Source organism: Schistosoma mansoni, chromosome 1 (assembly GCF_000237925.1).
Source record: "Schistosoma mansoni strain Puerto Rico chromosome 1, complete genome".
Lineage (NCBI taxonomy): Eukaryota > Metazoa > Platyhelminthes > Trematoda > Strigeidida > Schistosomatidae > Schistosoma > Schistosoma mansoni.
Genome location: NC_031495.1, coordinates 36,785,236 through 36,807,071, shown reverse-complemented (window position 1 = coordinate 36,807,071; position 21,836 = coordinate 36,785,236). Strand labels below are relative to the sequence as shown.

The 21,836-nt window shown below is 31.7% G+C and overlaps 1 protein-coding gene across 1 annotated transcript in view; it reads right to left on the bottom strand.

Moving 5' to 3' along the window:
• The window catches only part of Smp_158520 (putative diacylglycerol O-acyltransferase), a gene marked incomplete at its 3' end in the record, with an annotated part of 25,383 nt that extends 4,570 nt beyond the window's left edge, over nt 1–20,813 (bottom strand). Inside the window, exons 1-2 of the mRNA XM_018794277.1 lie at nt 20,433–20,813; nt 323–506 (exon numbers count right to left, since the gene is read on the bottom strand). Of these exons, the coding sequence (XP_018648705.1) occupies nt 323–506; nt 20,433–20,709 (461 nt within the window). The 5' untranslated portion in view covers nt 20,710–20,813. The remainder of the gene's footprint in view (nt 1–322; nt 507–20,432) is intronic.
• Nucleotides 20,814–21,836: the final 1,023 nt, after the last annotated feature.

Sequence of the window (21,836 nt, the reverse complement as noted above, 5' to 3'; positions counted from 1 at the left end):
CGGCCTATGCTCCATTGGGAGTAACAGGCGTAAGTAAGTAAGTCAGTATATATTACTTAAAATTAGTAAGATATTTGAAATCATTTAAAAGATGTATAGAGTATTATCTGATTTATTAAGCTATATATTCCAGAAAGTTCAAGTCACAATCACTTGATAAAGCCAAGATAATTTTCTAGTATCATACTTCTATTTTACAGATTTAATGAGAAATATCATTCAATAGTTATTTCATTTTCTGCATTATCATGTGAATAAAAATTTTTTCATTGAAAATCTATGTAATGTTAAAAAAACAGATTAAACTTCACTCAATACCTACCCAGTTTTTAAGGCCAATTTGAAAAAACCAAAACGTTGATTAATATGCATCACATATGTTCCAGGTTTTGAATCTAAGGCTTCAGGAGCTCCACCAAGAACAACAACAACAAAATTTCCTGTTTGTTTGCAACTATTCTTATCCAAAAGGTAATGTAATCCTTTCTTAGTAGCAGCAATCATTCCTGAGTGAAAGTTACATTAAATAAAAATAGTAAATTAAAACTTTAGTTACAGTCATATTGTCCACAGTTAGATCGTCAGAGCACATAAATGTTGATATTCTATCAAAAGCTATAAGCTCTTTTCAAAAAATCTAGAATTTCAGATAAGACTTATTCCACAAGTGAAAAGTGTTGTGTCCGAAGATTAAATTATGGGTAACTTCTACTTTATATATTCCCATTGTATAACTATTGTGTAACTAGAGAGTGATCACTACTATTGTTTATGACAAATAGCACATGCTGAAATCATGCACTTAGATATCAAATAAATAAAATCTAGTTATATAAAACTGAAATGCAGACAAACCTTCAGTCGAATGAGAAAGGTTAAGTTCGTAGGTAATATCTGCATGGATGTAGTTTAACCAGTTGAAGGAAAATTACCCTTACACTTCTATAGACTATGCATATTAGCGGCTTCTAAACAACGCAAGAATTACCAATAGCTTTAAAACTTGCGCCAATCTTTACAAAACGAAACATGTATACTGAGTGACTTTTTATTGTATAATTCATTGGACGAATTGTTAATAGAATCATGAACACGACAACTAGACCTGCATATGAACAAACTGATCCCTTCAACCAATTTACTCCCCACTTTTTCATCTTCTCCTCCACAGCTCATAGGAATCGTCTCCCTTGCCATTAGGAGTACTGTATTAACGGACTTGACGAACGGTCATGATGCCATGCATTGACTGTCAGTCCAAAGAGCTACCAGTACATGGTCTTTTTACCATGACTCAACAAATGCTTTTAGATTACGACTGACTAACCTCCTTGACTTCCTTTGTACCTCCATGAGACAAGAATGAGCAACCTTTTGACAAATGAACTAGAAGGTACATGTTCCTATGACTTTTGACCATCCTTGGTCATGCTCCAGAATCCAACAGAAGCTTTATAACACGACTAGTTTTCACCACGCTATGACTCTCCACTGAAAAAAATATACAAGTCCAAGGGATATGTGGGGATTACATAATCCTACAAGGTTTGTTGATCTGCGATATGCTTGATGCGACTGGAGGTCGGTATTAATCCTTCTCGGTCTTCAAGACCGGATCTATGGTACCATCCCAGATATCTTGTTGCATTTTCCTCAATAGATAGTGATGAAGCATCTGACTATATTAGGAGAGTGATAACCTACCTTTTCCGCATCACATAGTCTTACTCTGAATATATTAGAGCAGAATTTTACTCAAGAACACAGTGTCATTTGAGGTAAGCGTATGGTTTAAATTTGTGTGCGTGAGCAAGTTCCTCTTAAAATATACCTCCATAAATATGTTTCCAATGTTTTGTTAATTAGTGATAACCCTTTGTAATAAGTTGACATCTTCTGATCTTGAAGACTTCTAAAGGAATACTTTAAACCCATTTCTTCCAGCTTGTTGTATGAAATACACAGTTCAAATTTTTGAGTGGTTTCTGAAGCATTCAGAGAAGTATGTTATGAGGCCTTCTCATGCTGACCAACCAAAAACTTATGAATTTCAATTGTTATTCCCTAAAAAGTGTCAACACCAGTATGATTATTCATACTTTTAAAAATCATTAACAAAATGAATAACTGATCTGAGCAAACAGAACTGAAATGAGTAAAAAAAAAAAACGCAGAACGGTAAAAAGGATTTAAATAAATAACATACAATCAAGTTTTCTCTATATCATTCAATATCTTACTACTTACATACAAACCCCATGCACATACACACTAAGTATTCCAGTGCTAAACTGAGTGAATGCAACTACAAAAAAAATGTTTTACGATGCCGAAAATAGATCTATTTTGTTTAATCTCATGAAAGTAATGATTTGATAAGTTCATTCTTAGTTTGCGTATTTGTATAATTATTTCATGTGATCAATAACATTAATTGATCGAATATGATATTTTAGATGATAAGTTCTTTTTTCTTTAATTTTTTACAATAAACTAAAAAAGAGACCATTTTCACTGATTTACTGAGATTTTATTGTAGTTTTCTTTAGGAATCAACAATCTGAAAGTGCAGAAAGATATCCGAGTGATGTAGGAATAACTTTGTCATACCAAGAAAATATACTCTTTGAGTTATTATTGTATTCATAAGCTATCCATGTAGTGTGGTCTACTTATATCCATATAAATAGTATGTGGTGATGATCAGACATAGAATGTATTTTGGCGGAAGATCGATAAGGAACGAATAGGAATGAAGCGCAATGGGTAAGAAAATGCATGAACAATGAAATTGGAGAAGATAAACTGATATTTGCAGAAGAAACAGTGAAGATTGAGACAATTGGTTGTTATTTTGCAAATTAACTGTTTGCTGTATGGTTATCAGAATTTAGTGAGATAGTTTGTAATCTATGCTTAAATACATTCGATTGTCCCTCATCAGTGTTTTTGTTCACTACATCCACACAAAAAAGTCTGAAATACCAGAACATAATATTCTGTTTCGTAAGAACCATACTTCACAGTTACATGATCACTCGTTTTAATTAAAGAGACTACAAGTTTATTCCAGAATCTTTGTAATACAATATTGATAATAAGATTTAGATGACTTCTTAAATTGTTTACACTGGAGTCTAAATATAATGTGAGAATTTATTGTTGTCTACCGAACAAATTCTGATATTAAGTGTATGGAGTATTCAAAAAATTGTATTGCTTAGTAATTTACTTTTTCATTTTAAATTTTTTTCATCTGATGCCTTAGATACACTAGTTTGAGAGTTTATATCAAATCATTAATAAATTGTAAATGATTTTCTATTACACGCAAATCAATAAAGTCTTTTCCATGGATGTAATTATGAAAACCAAAACTCAGTGAACTTTCACATACCTATTCAACTATAATTCAGCTTTATTCTAATCATTAGTATCATTCGAAACCAATTAATAAGTTTAACTACACAATGGTTCACAACTCAAGATTATAAAAGTTAGAAAGGCAATAAGCTTTCGAAAATTTTTTTGTACATTCTGAGAGTTCTATGGAGAATAATTCGGTGAATTATTTAAAAACAGAAGACATAACCATAAGGACTAGGTTCCACAGTAAGTAACCTAGTGTGCAACCAAACTTATTCGTCTATGAAAAGTTTGTAAATAAGAATCCAAACCAGTTGATTATTTCAAAAAGTGAAAGGATTTCTTCAAGACTTGAAACAGTCATTCTTCTGTGAATTATTAGCAAATACTAGATTTACGGATACACTTATGAAAATTGTTTATACAATCTATAATAATTTTATTTCTTTTTGATGTAATTTATCATACTCTTCCAAATAACCCGATATTCAGAAGTTTATCTGGGGGTATAAAAGTGTGAATAACAGTAGCCTAATCGATACCATCATAAATTAACTATTATACAATTTAATAAATACTTAAATTCTAAAATAAATAAAACCAAGATAAATAAAGGCTCTTGGAAAACTTCAAAGATGAAGATATGTGAAGCTAAAAGCATATGACAAATCAACTGACGGATAAGTCATTCTGAAAGTATAATAATCTCTGAACACTTAAGTGATCGAAAAATTTTTTAGGATGTAAATTGAATGAAACAATTATCTTCATTGATTTTCGTGTTACGTTAGAAATGGATTAAAAAAAAAGTCAAATTTATTTTGAAAATTTTAATAAATTAAACAAATTAGAAACTTAATCATCTTATAGTTAGTTTCTTATATACTACTATCATATAAGTATGGACAAGTAGTTTAATTTCACCTCATATGCCTTAAAAAATATTTTCTTAGCTTCAATATGATCAATCAGTCAGAGTTAATGGTTTATATTATCCTTCTCACATCAATAGATAAAATTATTTTGTAATCATCTGCTATTTATCATTTTTAAGACAACCCCATTGACTCTTATTAGTGAATAGGGGCTTCTAACTAGGTCAATATAATGAAGTGTTTTCAGTAAAAAGCTTCAACATATTCAACAATGAACAACTCCTCAGCAGTGCGTATCCACGATCCTGCACTCGGGATTCGGACTCAAGATCTTCGGTCATGCGGGCGGACACTTAACCTCCAGACCACCGAGCCAGCATTTAACGGCTAGGACGAAAAGGTGCTGCTTATGAGTCCCATACTAGGAAGAAATGGTCTTCCAGTGCTTCCAGGCTTTCAATTGTGGTCTAACATTGATTGATTAATGATCTTAATCAAAACTCGACAATCTTCACAACCCTATACTGATAATGAATAACTAATAGAAATTAGATACAAAATTAAATGAAAACAACTGAGTTAAGCTAAACTGTAACCAGTTAGTTAAAAAGCATTCATTAAAAATAGTTTCTTTAGGATCTGTAAAACGAGTGTATAATTAGAGCAGGCTACTAACATCAGAAAACGATTTCTCTAAAGTTAATTGTAACAGTTAAAATTGAATGTTCTATATTTTTGATTAGATTTTAAATGAATGATTTTAATGTATGTAGTTAGTCGTTAATAAAATTTTACTTAATCTCATTCTGCATGAATAAGTTACATTTATCTTTATATTAACAATTGTTGATATGAGCTTAGTAGTATTAATTTATTAGGGTCATATGCTTAAATAATTTGTACTAATACATTTTCAGTACATTTACATAAACAGTGTCTAGATGTTCGTTTTTTTAATTTTTAAACTGAACTATTAGTTTTATATAGTTGAGATCATGAGTTGATTGAAGCTAGACTACCATGAAAAACCTGGAAGCACTGGACGGCCGTTTCTTCCTATTGTGGGACTCATCAGCAGTGCGCATCCACGATCCCGACTCGCGAGATTCCAACCCTGGTCTTATCAGTCTCTATTAATTTATAAAGCTCAGATAGACATACTATTATTAATATTGATTGCCTAAAGTTAAAACTTACAGTACAAAGGTATATTGAGAAGTGATGTAACCTACTAGAAAACATTGTAATCATCTGTTATTATATTAATGCACTTTATTAACATATGAAATACACTATAAGTCTATATTCACTATCTATATAATATTCAATTTACAAATTGAGTTAGTCTTAAAACGGTATTTGATACTTTAAACGAACAATTGCTTTCAGTTAGATTGTCATTAGGCTTTACTCTAATTGTTATATCCCGATAACAATGGTGAATGGTAACTTTGGGATCCATTTATGGACCCATATTATGCATATAATTTCTATCGTATATTTGCTAAATAATTAAACTACTCATACTCATGTTCCTTTCATCGTGAGCTTTATTTTGACCCTTGGACTATTATTGTACGATTTACCGTTCCTGAGTTATACCCAGTCTATTAATTACTGCTCCCCCTATTCACAGCCACATTTGGCTAACTCTTGTACAAATGTTATTTTCTATTTTATTGGTACGTTGTGGTCAGTATGTTTGAAATACAAGGATTCATACCACAGAGGCTGTTATTGGTGTTTTGAACTTAACTGGCTGGGCTAGGCAGAAAGCACGGTCGATAAGCACTCTAGACTGCTCGTACGGTTTTCTTGTGTTACTGTTCCAATCGATAATTCGCTGCTCTCTGATTGGCGGTTTTATCACGTCATACATTAACTGGGCATCCACTCGGCCACAAGATGTAACACTAATATACATGAATATTTATACAAAAATTTTAAACCAATCATGGCAATTTGAGTCAATAAACACAATGAAATAGAATATATCACCGTACATAATAGTTAAAAGTACAAGTTATCATTTTCGTTTAAATATTCATGTATATTAGAGTAAAGCCTGATGATGATCTAGTTGAAGACAATTGTTCACTTATATGTGTTGCTCTAGTTTTCACAATGGGAATCTTCAATATAAATACTTTAAAACAAGATTGTTTTTAATTATTTTCAATAAACTAATCCTGAATTAGTCAGATAACTTGTCAAAACAGTTATTTTTCAACTACGAAAATACTAAATCTCCAGAAAACCCCTTCTGGTAATGATAATAATAATAATAATGTGCTCACTAGTGACTGACTTCGAGAAGTAAATCCAGGAGTTCTAGTGAGAAGCAGTGACCAGTGGAGTTCAAATCACGTCTGTTGTGAGATAGGAACTCACTGAAGACAATTGGTGAACGGTTGCTCAACTTCGTGGATCAGTTGAAGTTAGACATTAACACCGCTGGATGCCGGCTAAGTGCTCCGGTGCGAAGCTTGTAGGTCCTGGGTTCGAATATCGCGGGTACGGGATCGTGGATGCGCACTACTGAGGAGTCCCATAATAGGACGAAACGACCGTCCAGTGCTTCCAGGTTTTCCGTGGTGGTTTAGCTTCAATTGACTCACGCTTTCAACTATGAAAATACTAAATCTCCACAAAACCCCTTCTGATAAAAACAGTTATTTATCTTTTAAACTAAACACTTGATGTATTCATCAGTTATGATATGAATAGTGAACTTTAATCTGAATCTCATAATTACTTTTATAAATGGTTATGTCTAACAATCGTGTATGTCGGAATACTAAATAATAAACTTCTAAAGATTTTAAGGACATTTTGTTTCGTAAGGGAAGAGATATTCACAAAACTGTATATTAGAACCGTGTTTTAGAAAACATGTGTTTGAAGTGTATTATACTTCTGACGAATGCAAAGTCCAGAAGCTGTTTAGTTACATAGATAAACCATTCGTTCCTAACTTACAGTCAGTAACTATACAATATCATTAATTGGAAAAGTTTACTGGATATTAGCAGTTATGTACGTAACCTACTGATCTACAAGAAACAAGTCTAGAATAAGATTTAAGATTGTTGAGTTTACCCATCAATAAGGTGGTCGATATGTTGCGTTGACAATAACACGGCTAAAGTTCGCTGGGATAATCAGAAATCAGTAAAGTGACAAATGTATATGATTGACCAAGAAATGGCTTTCATTTCTAAGGTGTAAGACATACAATATTAGTGGTTTGATTTTCTGTTTATGAAAACATTAGAGAGCTTTAAGTCCATAGTTCATTACTTTGATTTACAACTATTATAAAAGGTTAAAATTTTGAATGCAAACTATATTGACTATTTTATATTTATTGGACGTAAAGTACGTGCTTGATTGCTTCTCAAATGTGTATTAGAACTGTGTAATCGGTATGAGCGAAACTTGAAATAAATAATACTATAACAAATTGTATGTTCGTATTATTCGAGAATGTTGAAATGACTGTCCCTGTATCTCATTATAAGTGTATTTTCAAACTGTTCAGCAGATTAGTTTTAATAAGTGACATGCATTACATAATCCTTAAGTTGCAACAAACACATTATCAGAATTATATATGAGCAAATTATATATATATATAGACAAGCATTACTTATATATACAATACAGACTTCTATGCAGTGTTGCAATAATCCAACAAAGTTTCACTTGACTGATAGATATATAGATATATAATAACTATCAAAAATATTCACTATTTACAGATGGATACTTTGATGTTTTGTTCAAAAAAACATATCTCTCTCTTAACATCGAATTTAGCTTAATGGTATTATTTCTCCCGACTAAAAGATCAATTTTTCACGATAAGAGTTGATTTATATGGGCTAACCAATAAGAAAAGAACACGTCATAACAACTTCATAGCCTGTATGTCAAAATATAGTGTCTGCTGAACATTGATGATTAGTCTTATTGACCGGAATATCATTCATTACTAAAGCTTAATGTTAGGAATGGGATTTAGTTTATAGGATTAAGATTTAGAGTTTAGGGTTGAAATGCAGATCTTAATCCTAAACTCCAGTTTAAGAACAAGGTACATACAGACTAGTAACAGACTCGTCCTCTACCTTAAATCGTAAACTTCACATTTTAATCTTAACCCTATTTATTAAGCTCTAAATCTTAATTGTAATTACTAGCACCATAAGTCATTCATCTATATTTATTATCTTCTAATTGACTGTTTAGGATTAAAAAATTATCACAGTCGTTTAGAGAGTCCTTCGCGCTTATCCTAGTAAATCACTTTCACTTTGTATTTTTTTCTAGTTCTAACACTATCTTTATAAACATTTGATTTGTATCTACATTAGCATGAAACATGTTCAATAAGTCATAGAACATATCATTCATAACTTGTTTTAAGATGAATGATAAGGGTGAAGTTATTTTCATTAAATGTATTTACTTTGAGTATACTATTATCAAAGGCAAGTTAACAGAATAATCGAATAAAATAATTAATAGTACTTATGCATAAGAAAAGTGGCTAAAAGAGATTGGCGAATAATCATTGGATCTCGCGAGGCGGGATCTTGAATGCGCACTGCTGAGGAGTCCCACAATAGGATAAAACGGCCGTCCAGTGCTTTCAGGTTTTTCATGGTGGTCTAAGCTTCAATTAACTCATGATTTCAACTATGCAAATACTGAAATCTCCACAAAACCACTTCTGAATGGAATATGAGCACAACCATAGGAAATATTTATTAGTATAGCTATTCCTCGTATTGTTACCTTGATATTATCAAGATAGTTTGACTAAAAAAATCGATAAATCTTATGATAAAACTACTGAATACTAAAGCTTTGAAAAGTTTACTGACAAATACAATCACACATAATTATTGTTATGAATTTTAAAAAAAGAACAAGGCCGTATGCCAATTTGTTGTGGTCTTCTATCCGGCTTTTTATCACGTGAATTATCCACCAATAGAAATACGACTTATCCAAACTTAACACTGTGCCAAATCAATGTCGTTCAACTGGCATGAGCAGTCTAGTGTTCTTATTAGTCCCTTGTCCGCCTAGCCCTTCCAATTGAGTCCAAAAACACCAATCGCAGCTTCTGCTGTGCTAATCGTTTATTTCAGGCATCGTAGCACACCATAAAATAGAAACTAATATTTGTACAAGATCAAGCCAAATGTGGCTGTGAACGTGGGCGACAATAATCAATAAACTGAGTATAATTTAGGAACAGTAAATCGTATAATAATAATAATAATCCATAGGTCTAAATGAAGCTTATAATAAGATGAATATAGATAAACACAATCTAATTACTCAATAGTTAAACAATAAGAATATATATAGAATAATAGACCGTTATTAGGTCTCGGAAGTTACCCTCACTCATGTCTTTGCTAGGATATGACAATTATTGTCTTACATCATATACATTTTCCTCTTCTAACGCTTATTTTAACATGTACATTATGTTTACACTATTTTAAAATTTTAGCTTTAATCATATCGGTAAGTTTCAAAATTTCATCACGTCATAACTACAATCGCATCAATATGACTTTTAGAAATGTTTCTATTACCGGTTCGATATAACATATGATTTCTTAATGTTATAGAATAAGGGTTATGGTATATTTCTCTTTGGTTTGTTGATGATCTTGAAAACAATCATTTTTGGTATCTATAATTTCTTTAAAAAAAGACACTAACTATACCAAATATATTATGTACTTATATAATTTATGATGCTTTAGTGACTTTTGTATGTATCACTAACTAAGTTTTGGATTAGTATGCTCATAAATTATTAGAAGCCATGTGATTCCTTCTAACTTATTTATTAACTGGTATCAAGGTTTATTCCTTAAAAAAATATTTCATTGTACTCGGGATACATAAGGAATAAATAATTGTGACAAAGTAGAATCTCTTTGATCTTTAAACTAGAATGTATTCGTTAAATAACTATTAGTTTTTTGAGATTTGTAACATACTGTTTAAACAATCATATTTTGCATATATCCTCAGACACTTCAGTAACATTAACCAAATTAAGATCAAACCAGAAAAGTAGCCATGTTTTAGATGGGACTTTTAAACCCTCTATGTATTCATTGTTAACAGAATACAATAACCATTCCGCATATGATGTAGTGAATTTGCTCCAGTTCCTTTGTACCTGTTACCAGTAATGTTATTCTTTTCATTCTATCCTAATAGTGTGTCAAGTGAGGAAACTGTACGAGGTAAACATACTTACCCTGAGCTATACAGACAGTATGGTATACCTTGATGAGAATATTTGATAATTGTGTTATGAATGAAAGTTGCTTAAACCCTGAGTAAACAGATAAAAAGATGATACATAAGGAATCAATACTGTTTTTTAGAGGTAAGTGACCATAGATTATCAATGTTTTTTATAACATAATTAGCAAAACTTATCGAACTGCACAAACTACAATCTCACAATATTCTAATCTGATGTTTTATAAAAAAACATTGTTTTATCGAATATATGTTTTCGAAATTTTGTTGTCTGAGTTTTTCATCACTTTCTTCTTGAGCTTCCTCCCATTAGTGATTATTCAATGCGATTTAAGAGAAGAAACATTTGATAAGCTGCGAAGACTGTTTTTATACTGGATTCAAGATAATCTTCAAATACACACAAAATAGAAACATATAACCGATGGAACTTCAGCCCCCAAATGCCCTGGTACGGCCGAGTGGGGAGAGTCAGCTCTCTCTCTCTCAAAATGCTCTCACATGACCACGTGCGTAAAACCACTGCCAGAGAAGTTCTACTAATTACCTTCTCGTGGTAAGGGTGTTACTTACGAATTGAGAGGACGAAAAGCGAATGTCCGACGCTTTACCATGCTTGGTGGGTATGGGGGTCCACCTAGGGGAGTTGGAAAACCCTGATTCCAAACAAATGGTGTACATGGGCTCCAGTATCCTGAGGGAACAAATGGTGTATGAACCTACTGTCGGTCACTGGCTATCATGGGACTGCATCTCCTTACGATGCTCCACTGCCTTGTGGATCAGATCTTTAGGTCAAAGACTCAGAGAGTGGCTCCCTATGAAAACAACCTACTTCGGTTTTGGCACCCGTGCAGTATCACAGCCCACACACAAATCAAGTGACTTGTGTGACACATATTCTGTTCTCTTTTGTACCAATAAATAAAATAAAACAGTAATTTCTAAATATTGGAGCTTATTACAATAGTACTTTTATACTCTATAGATTGTCATAAAGCAGAAAAAGAAGACAACAATTTGCTTAGCATATCAAAAGTTTCCGTGATGTTTTAGGTGCTTCCTGGTAATTACTGACAACACTTGAAGTTAGCAGTATGCAGTAAACCTCTTTATTGACTTAACATGGAATGCAGAAAACTCTAAAAGTGGTTGATAATCGAAAGTGAAGGGAACCGCAGATCATTGTTCAATGGTTGCTTCATATATAAATGACTTATACATCAATAAATGTTTTTGAAAAAATCTACAAAAAAATTGATAAAACATATTGATAATTCTATCCTTTCAGTGTGCTATAGAGTATAAATGAATATTTGTAGTTAGATTTCAAATGATCTAGACAAAAATGCCAATACTTACAATAAAAACATACTGTTTACATATTTCTTCTTTGTGATTACTTTGTATGTCATTAAGAACTATAAAGATGAAGTAAATAGCACACTAGTATTTTTTCGGTCTTGTGATATTTTAAAAATGATTTTTCCTGATTAGCTTTTTTTAGCGAGTTAGTTTTCTACGGGACAGCTAGGATGCAGATGGACGGTCTAGACTTCTCAGGTAATCTGTCCCTTCTATCACACACTCAACAACAAATGCAGGAGAAGACAGACAGTGTAGCAACAGCCTCAGCAGCAGTAGGTCTCAATATAAACAAAGGGAAAAGCAAGATTCTCCAATACAATACAGCATGCACCGATAGAATTACACTTGACGGAGAAGCTTTTGAGAATGTCAAAACCTTTACATATCTGGGCAACATCATCGATGAACACGGTGGATCTGATGCAGATGTGAGGGCGAGGATCGGCAAAGCAAGAGCAGCATATTTACAACTGAAGAACATCTGGAACTCAAAATAATTGTCAACCAATACCAAGATCAGAATTTTCAATACAAATGTCAAGACAGTTCTACTATATGGGGCGGAAACCTGGAGAACTACGAAAGCCTTCATCCAGAAGATACAAGTGTTTATTAACAGTTGTCTACACAAAATACTTCAGACCCGTTGGCCAGACACTATCAGCAACAACCTACTGTGGAAGAGAACATACCAGATTCCATCCAGCGCAGGAAGAAGCGTTGGAAGTGGATAGGACACACATTGAGGAAAGCACCGAACTGCTTCACAAGGCAAGCCCTCACATGAAATCCTGAAGACCAAAGAACAAATTACGCCGAGAAATGGAGACAGATATGAGAAAAATGAATAACAACTGGATAGAACTAGAAAGGAAGGCTCATGACAGAACGACTGTGTTGGAGAATGCTGGTCAGTGGCCTATGCTACATTGGGGGTAGCAGGCGTAAGTAAAAGTAATATTTTTAGAGAAAAAAAAAGTGTAGACATAACACTTAGGAAATTACTAAAAAATTATATTAACTAATCACATGTTATTACTAAATAGAAGTTTACAAAACAATATTTATTCGGACAGGGTTTTTGTGGATATTATAGTAATTTTAATAGTTGAGATCATAAGTCAATTGAAGCTAGACTACCATGGAAAGTCTGGAAGCACTGAACGGCCAGGTTTTCCATAATGATCTAGTTTCAATTGACTCATGATCTCAACTATAAAAATATTTATTCAGTTCACACTATTCTATTGACTTATTATTTATATTTATTTAAACACGTAAATATTAGTACAAGGAAGCGCCAGATATATATGCGCCACACAAATCTCATTTGATTTGTGTGAGGGCTGTGATACTGCCCAGGTGCCCAAACTGGAGCAGGTGGTTTTCTGAAGGGGTCACACCCGGAGCCTTTAAGCTAAAGGTCTGATCCACAAAGCAGTGGAGCATCGTGTAGAGATGCAGTCCCATGGTAGCCAGTGACCGACAGTAGGTTCATACGCCATTTGTTCCCTCAGGATACTGGAGCCCATGTGCACCATTTGTTTGGAATTAGGGTTTTCCAACTCCTCTAGGTGGAATTTCGGTTTCCACCAACCCGGTTAAAGGGCCGGACATTCGCTTTTCGTCCTCTCAATTTCGCAAACAACATCCTCGACACGAAAAGGCAGTGATTAGGACTTCCCTAGCAGAGGCTATATACGCGTGGCGATGTGACAGTATTTCGAGGGGGAGAGCGGACTGTCTATTGACTAATTTAAATTATTTCAAATAGTCATTTTTTAGTCTATTTATTTATTTTTTTTGTTATTCATTTGTTTTTTTTATCCTAATTATATACATCCGTTATGCCAGATAGTTTTCTTTCACTATCCAACCACATTTTCCTTTCTTATTTTTTAGCTTTCTTTAATGGTATTTTACATAGTGTAATTCTTCCACAGTTTAAAATTCATACATAATTAAGGGAATTGATTGAATCAATGTAAAGTTTGTTTCTGTGGAATTAATTGATTATCATAACTATTCAGTATTTAAACCTTAAATCACTTTTTTTAAGAATTATCATTCTACTTTTACAGATAAGGCAAATATTTTTATCAGTTTTATGATTATTGACTATATATATATAGTTCCTATATAAAGTGAAAACTTCAAATATTTGAATATAGATTTATAGTCTTAAAATGACTGGAAGAAAATTTAGATGTATTCGCGTAGATAACACAATTAATTGAATGAAAAATCTATTCATCTACAATTCAGTTAGACAAAACGTAAATATGACAATTCATTATAGTCAGTAAGGGGTTGTGGAGATTGACAAATTTTATTGACACCGTTAAATACCAACTCAGTGGTCTAGAGGTCGTGTTCGCGCGCATGATAAAAAGCCTTGGGTTCTAGTCTGTCGTGCAGAGTTGTGGGTGCACACTACGGAAGAGTACCATGCTAGGATGAAATGGCTGTCAAGTGCTTCCAAGTTTTCAATGGTAATCTAACATTGATCGGTTCATGATTTCAGTGAAATTGATTACATCTTTCTCTAAAGCTAACATCATTGCCTAAAAAGGTTTATTTCTTTAACGAAAGTGATGATATTCGAAAATCTATCAAAACCAAAGTACGGTATGTGCTAATCAAGTGCAAATACTCCCCTTATAAGCCACCCTCGGAGTTCGGAACTGGGTTACACAAACTCATTTGTGTAAGATTTTAAGATTAGGTTCTTAAAGATATTTACTGTAGGTATATTGCATTTCCTCTTACCAAACATTTGACCGTAATCCATTAGTTGTTTCTGTTATATGGAGATAAACATTAATCAAAGTTGAACTTTTAGAACGGTCCTGTCTGAAGTATTTTTATACTTTTGTCGTATGATTATTAAGTACTTAAACTATCATATTACTGTATTTCCCTACTTGTAGGCTTATGTTTAACGAATAATCCTTTGTTTCGTTTTACGTTCCTCAAGTTTTTGTTAATTGATTATTAACCCATCGCTCAGCTCTTTTGTACTTACGGCGTAGTTATGCTTATATAGTAGCTTATATAGTACGAAAGCCATCATCCAGAAGATACAAGTGTTTATCAACAGCTGTCTACGCAAGATACTTCGGATCAGACGGCCAGACACTATCAGCAACAAGTTACTGTGGGAGACAACAAACCAGATTCCAGCGGAGGAAGAAATCAAGAAGAAGCGCTGGAAGTGGATTGGGCACACTTTGAGGAAATCACCCAATTTTGTCACAAGACAAGCCCTCACATGGAATCCTGAAGGTCAAAGGAGAAGAGGAAGACCAAAGAACACATTACGCCGAGAAATAGAGACAGACGTGAGAAGAATGAACAAGAACTGGATAGAACTAGAAAAGAAGGCCCAGGACAGAGTGGGTTGGAGAAAGCTGGTCGTCGGCCTATGCTCCATTGGGAGTAACAGGCGAAAGTAAAAAGTAAGTATGCTTATATAGTAACTTCTTAATAATGTTGATGTGTGGTCAGGTTTTTACTCTATATTTATGTATGAGTGATTCATATATATGAACTATTTACTTAGAAGTTATTAGCCTTTTGAGTAGTGTTCTATCCCAAGCAAGCTTGAGAAACTGCTTTCTGGACTGATAGTCACTTAATGTTATCCTTGGATTTATCTTTCCATTAAAGCATCATTGATTAGCTGAAGATCACTGGTACTAGACGTAGTCTAAACGAACTAATCGATACTAAGACTAGATGTATACAATAGCTCCCTTGTCTTACTGTCCTATTGTACTAGCTTCAAAAATGAACTAACAAGAAATACGTTTATTTTCACCGACACATTAGTTGTATGCCCTCTAATTATCTCAGAATAACTTCAAATTACAAAAGCTATCGGTATTATTAAGTTCATAACAATTTAAGACCGTTGAATAAAAAATCACATTCCAAGGGCCGTACTGCAATTGTGACATCAAATAAAATACATAAGGAAATAACTAAGCGTACTACCGGAAACTAAATGTAATTTATATGTAATCAGGTAGAGGATTCTCAAATTTACAATGAAAGCATCTAAACTCAGAGTGTTACTTACAAACTACAGAAGTGAGTTTATATGATTAGGTGTCTCAATGAAACTGACTGGGTCATCTAAAATTGAAGAATAAAAATAACGATGTGATTAAATCAATTACGAGTGGTTTAGTAAACTGTTTTTGAGTGCTGAAACTAAGATTTTTAAAAATATTCCTCTTCCTAAAAACCTTCCAGGAATTTTTCATTGGATCATAATTATTTTTCTCTTTCAAAAAACAGTTTCTTAGCTAAACTGACGTAAAAAAAATTATCTTTAGTGAATGAGCCATGGCATTACAATGTGTCTGTGATAGAGCATAGTTTATTTGATGTCGGATACTAAAACTGTTTATACATGATGAACCATCTAATGATTTCTAATCTTTTGATTCATAAGCAAATCCTTACTCTAGGATGCCTCTCGGCTTTTTTTCACGATATTAATATCTACCATTTGACCACATAATCTGTTGCTTATCTTGACCATGATTAATAAAAAAATGATTTTCCATCTTAGTAGAGTTATCAATGGAACATATGACTTGGATGATGAATTTGGAATTTATTTTGAAAACAATTGCATAGTCAGATCATAATCTGTTTGCCGTATAGACAGTTATAAATCTTCATAAAATACGTGTTTCACACTTGAATTTCCGAAAAGGTTTCTATTGAATTTTAGAATAGTTATTCTATAGTTAACATGTTAATCACTATGATTAAAGTTCAAGGTAATCTTTTTAAATCTATAACTTTCAAAATCTGATAAATTAGATAATTCAACGAATTCGTCATTTATTAGTTCTTAAACAGTTAATGATTATTTTATAAGATATATTCGAGTCTGTGTTTACAAACTGTCATTATCTCCAACGATAATAAAAACATTATCATTGGATAGGGTTTGAATTATCCAGTCGATAATATCCTAGACCCAATTTCTTTCTTGCATACGTACTTTATGAATGGTTTGCCTCGATATAGCTATTTTGTTACTAATCTTTAGGATAGATAAATTATAGACAGCATTATGGTCAACAATACACGATTTATCCTATTCGGTACTTGTTAGCTGTATATGCCTGGATCTCTGTGTTTAGGATCACACTAGAAGTCGAACTGTATACCTTTCGCTTCAAACGTTGTGTCATCTATTGAGCTACTAAGAACAGATGCCCATTAATCCATCAATACTAATAAAAACAGATAATAAATTAAAAATTTATCGTTTGATGTTTTTTAGCATTTCAATAAACAGATTTCTTGGTTGTCTGATTTGTTGGTTGACATCAACACTATTAACTTATTTTATAATGTAATTGAAAATAGTTGGTTGTTCTGTTTATATAACCATTTATTGGAGCGTATGTTTATTTAAAATGTGCTAAGCATCTTAGTATTGAAATAAACATGAATGACAGGAAATGATTCGAAATATATACTGACCTTGTGATATTTTAAACAAAGGCTCAATTTTATTAATAAATGTGCATGAAATGTTTACCTTATTCCTGTCAACCACTATTTCTGCCTTTATTACTAACAAATTTTCACCCTAGAATTTTGTTTCCAAGATACTTATCAAACAAATTGTCATCTTTTCACTTACATTTTTCTAATTAAAATGTTTGTAAACCAATTTATTTAATTTGAGGGTACGGTTTCCCCATATGTCCTTATCACTAAATATAAAACAGTAATGAACCGCTATGTATTCTACTTAATAAAACCCTTATCAGTAAGAGAATAATAATCATCTTTTAACTAGATCTAAGAAGCAAGAATACCTGCCTGATCAGAAATAGTTTCTAAACCAATTAACTTATTTATGATTATCTGTGTCTTTAATCATTACACTTTTGAGTTTATTTCTAGTTTGAATTGGAAGAGTGATGATAACAAAAACAAAGGCATATTCAGTGCATTCTAAATGTCATGATAAGAAATTTTTTTAAACTTCATTCAATCTCTATCAGCTTTCTTTCATTGATCTTAACATTATATATCGAAGAATTGCAGGTAGGTCAGTTTACTTTTATATTCAGGGAAATATTAATGATTATATAAATTTCTTTTAAATATTAGAACAATGAAAATTAATCCTCACCATACAAAGAACAAATTCAACTTATTGAGGAAACTGCCAATCTTTTTCTTATAGAAAATCTCAGTTTAATTAGTAATAAAATAGTTTAATAGAAAATCAAACTAGAATAGAAATTAAATAGGAATAATATTGATGTTTGATTATAATTCCTTGAAAAAGCTTGGACCAGATTGCCAGGCGAAACGTTGGATTTACTACAAATTCATTCGCTGAGATTTTACAAATATATTATTCCTATTTAATGTCTTGCATCAACTCGGCGCTCAAATACTGTGAAACTATTCGCTCTAATTTAGACGAAAGTTCTTATATAGAATAGAAATTCTAAGCAAAGATGGATAGTGGCTAGCAGTGGAATCCAGGACGCGCGTTTCGTCCTATTTTGGACTCGTCAGCTGGATGTACCTGCATCTCAGAGTTGATGTTCACAGTGGGACTCGAACCCAGTACCTTTCGCTTCAAACACCATCTCGTTATCCACTCGGTCACTGAAATGCTAAGATTGCTAGCAAAACAGTAGACCCATTCATGACATTAAAAAGTTAAGTAATACTTTGAACATATACAGAATGTGTTAGATATTAAAACAATATTAAACTGTTATATGATACCTGTCTAATGTGTTTCTGAAGGATTTTGAAAATTACATAACTTAAATACTAATTTATACGTTTAAAATTGAAACACTTGAAAAGATACATCGTACGATCATGTAAAATCCATGTAAACATAATGAAAAACATTTAAACTATGAATAAAATCATAAATGTTATGTCTACACATACCATAATTTATGTTTTAAAGATTTCAATAAGTTTTGAAGGTGAATTTTTTTCATAAATTAACGTCGTTTGAAGGAACTAAGCTGGCCTCAATAGGTAAACAATAAATTGAAACATTTAATGGTTATGGATTATTGAATTTTAATTCATGGATGTCAAGGTTTCCTTCTTATCGCACTAAATTGTATATGAAATCATCAATGGATATTAATGAAGAATTCCAAACTAAGATGAAATAACTTTTTAATCCTTTCTGACTTTAAATGTTTCTCCAACAAATGAGAAATATTTTTTCATGGTTGAAATCATGAGTCATTTGAAGCTAAGCCACCATGGAAAACCTGGAAGCACTGCACGGCCGTTTCGTCCTACTATGAGACTCCTCAGCAGTGCGCATCCATGACCCCGCACTCGCGAGATTCTAATCCAGGACCTACCAGTCTCGCGCCAGAGCACTTAATATATATTCAGATGAGATTTGTTGTTATATACAGTGTACTACAAGTAATATAAACTTATGGTTTATTATAATATAATTTGGTGATTTTAGTTTGGCACACACCAACACTCAATAAATATAGACAACTTAGAAAAGATAACTGATCAACACATTTTTTAACTTTTTTATTATTCGAATTACCATATTACAAAGTACTCTAAAATAATTCAACAACTGCAGTATTAAATTTATTACATTTAAAATTTGATCAGCAAGTTTGAAAGATTTGGACAAATCTACATGAAATGTTCCCAATGAGATAATAAAATGTCTTATAATTTCCACTCTTTTGTGCAGACAACTCCACCTGTAGCTCTTCTAGATCAACTGCCGTCCCCAAGCTCACAAAAAGGAAAAGGGTTGGACGTAGTCTCGGCAACCCCATCCCGTAATATATATATATATATATATATATATATATATATAATGGAAGTACTTATCTTGAGAACAAAACTTTTAGTTCATAAGTTCACGTTGTTATTTAAAACCTTGTTACAAAATACTGTAGCTTAAATGAAAAGATTGGTTTTTATCTTTGAGAATAGTACAAAGTATATATTCACTTGTTACCAGTTTCTTCATGAGTACTGGTTTTTGACTGGAAATTAATTCTTAACACCGAAAAAATCTAAACGATTTTCTAATTCAATGTATCAACTAACAAAATATAATATTGATCTATATTTAACTCTCAATTTACCGATTATTTATACAGAATAAACAGTGCTTTTCTTATGTGGTTTTATTTTATCCATTGCTATCCAATTTTTATTTTTGGTAGTACTTAGCTACATGAAATCGACATTGGTGATCTTGATGTTCAATATCAAAAGTCATTAAATTAACTTATTTACTACCATCAAATTTCGAAATACATATTTAAATCACTAAAGTTCCAGATTTTTTAAGTTCTGTAGTGCAATATTCTTATGTACACCGGTAAACATGAAGATTCAGGACTTCCTGTTTAATGATTTCAAACGCATGCTTCGGTTAAGTAGTGTTTTTGACAATCATAAGAGATAACTAAAACATATAACAATTCAATTTATCACTAAAAAAATGCTTACCAAATAACATTAAGAAATCCCGATAAAACGGTGCTATAAAATGAGCTTTCAATATAGCTAGATATGGTTTGAAGGTAGGAAATACTTTTGAAAAACCAGTAGCCTCTGTAGCAAAATTAATGAATGCTCCTGTAGCAAGTATTCCATGAGGATGAAATCCAACCAAATAATTGACATCTGTAGATAAACTTTCTTTAACCAAAGATTCTTCATTCATTTCATCATCATTTTTATAATCTTCATTATCAACAGTATGTTTATTAATAATAGAATTCATAGAATGGGAATGTTGTTTAATTTGTTTATAGATTTCATTATATATAATAAACTCTTTACTAATTACTAAATGTATTGGAAAATAATCAGCTAAAAATTCCCATATTTTTAAACAACGTATAAATTGTCTTGGATGTGAACCATGATTGTTTGAATCCCAATCACAAAACCAATAAATGGTATATATTATAAATAAAATAATAATAATTAAACAATGAACTTCATTTACTAAATTTATATTGAATATTGATAATTTATGATTAGTTACCATGGTTACATGAAAAGTATTTTGTATAAAAATAATTAAATTATTAATGATTAAATAAATTAAAAAGAATAATATAAATAAACAAAAAATACCAGAAAATAAAAATGTCATTACATATATATAAACAGTTGTATTTTGAAAGAATTCAATAAATAATAAATGATATAAACTTTTAGTATTTGATTGTTGACGACGTTCTAAAATCACTTCACCTTTATCATTTAATTTTATATGATTAATGCAAGAAACATTTTTATTGGAAGAATTTAAATTGGCCACCATATTTAATTTTAAAAAAGAAGCGGTAAATTATATTCAATTTCCCAATTTCTTTTTAGGATAGAAAAACATGCGATTGTTTAAATTTGTATCTTTTGCTTTTTTATAATTTAAGTTTTAATAAACACGAATTAATGAAATAGCAACGAGTATAGAACTTACGATTTTAACCCAAGTAAAGTCAATTTAAACAAATTATGATAGGAAAATGGTGTACTTTTATAGAATTTTCCGAAAATTTCTTATTTTTGAAATCCGATATTCATAATAAGATAGTATAGGATATTGAAAATAATTTTATAAACAGCGCAAAATTTAATCAATTAACATGCTAGATAGACTGAAATTTAGTATAATATTAATAAAGTAGATTATGTAGTTATTAAAGTTCAATAAACTATGGACTTGATCATTTTTTTATTAAGATTGTTTATGTGAATGTGTAAATAAATTAACCAATCTGTGTTTATAATTCATCATATATAGTTTTGATCAAATAACTTTTAGGTTATTAACTATTTGATTTTCATAGTTGAGATCATGAATCGATTGAAGTTAGACCATCATAGACGGCTGTTTTG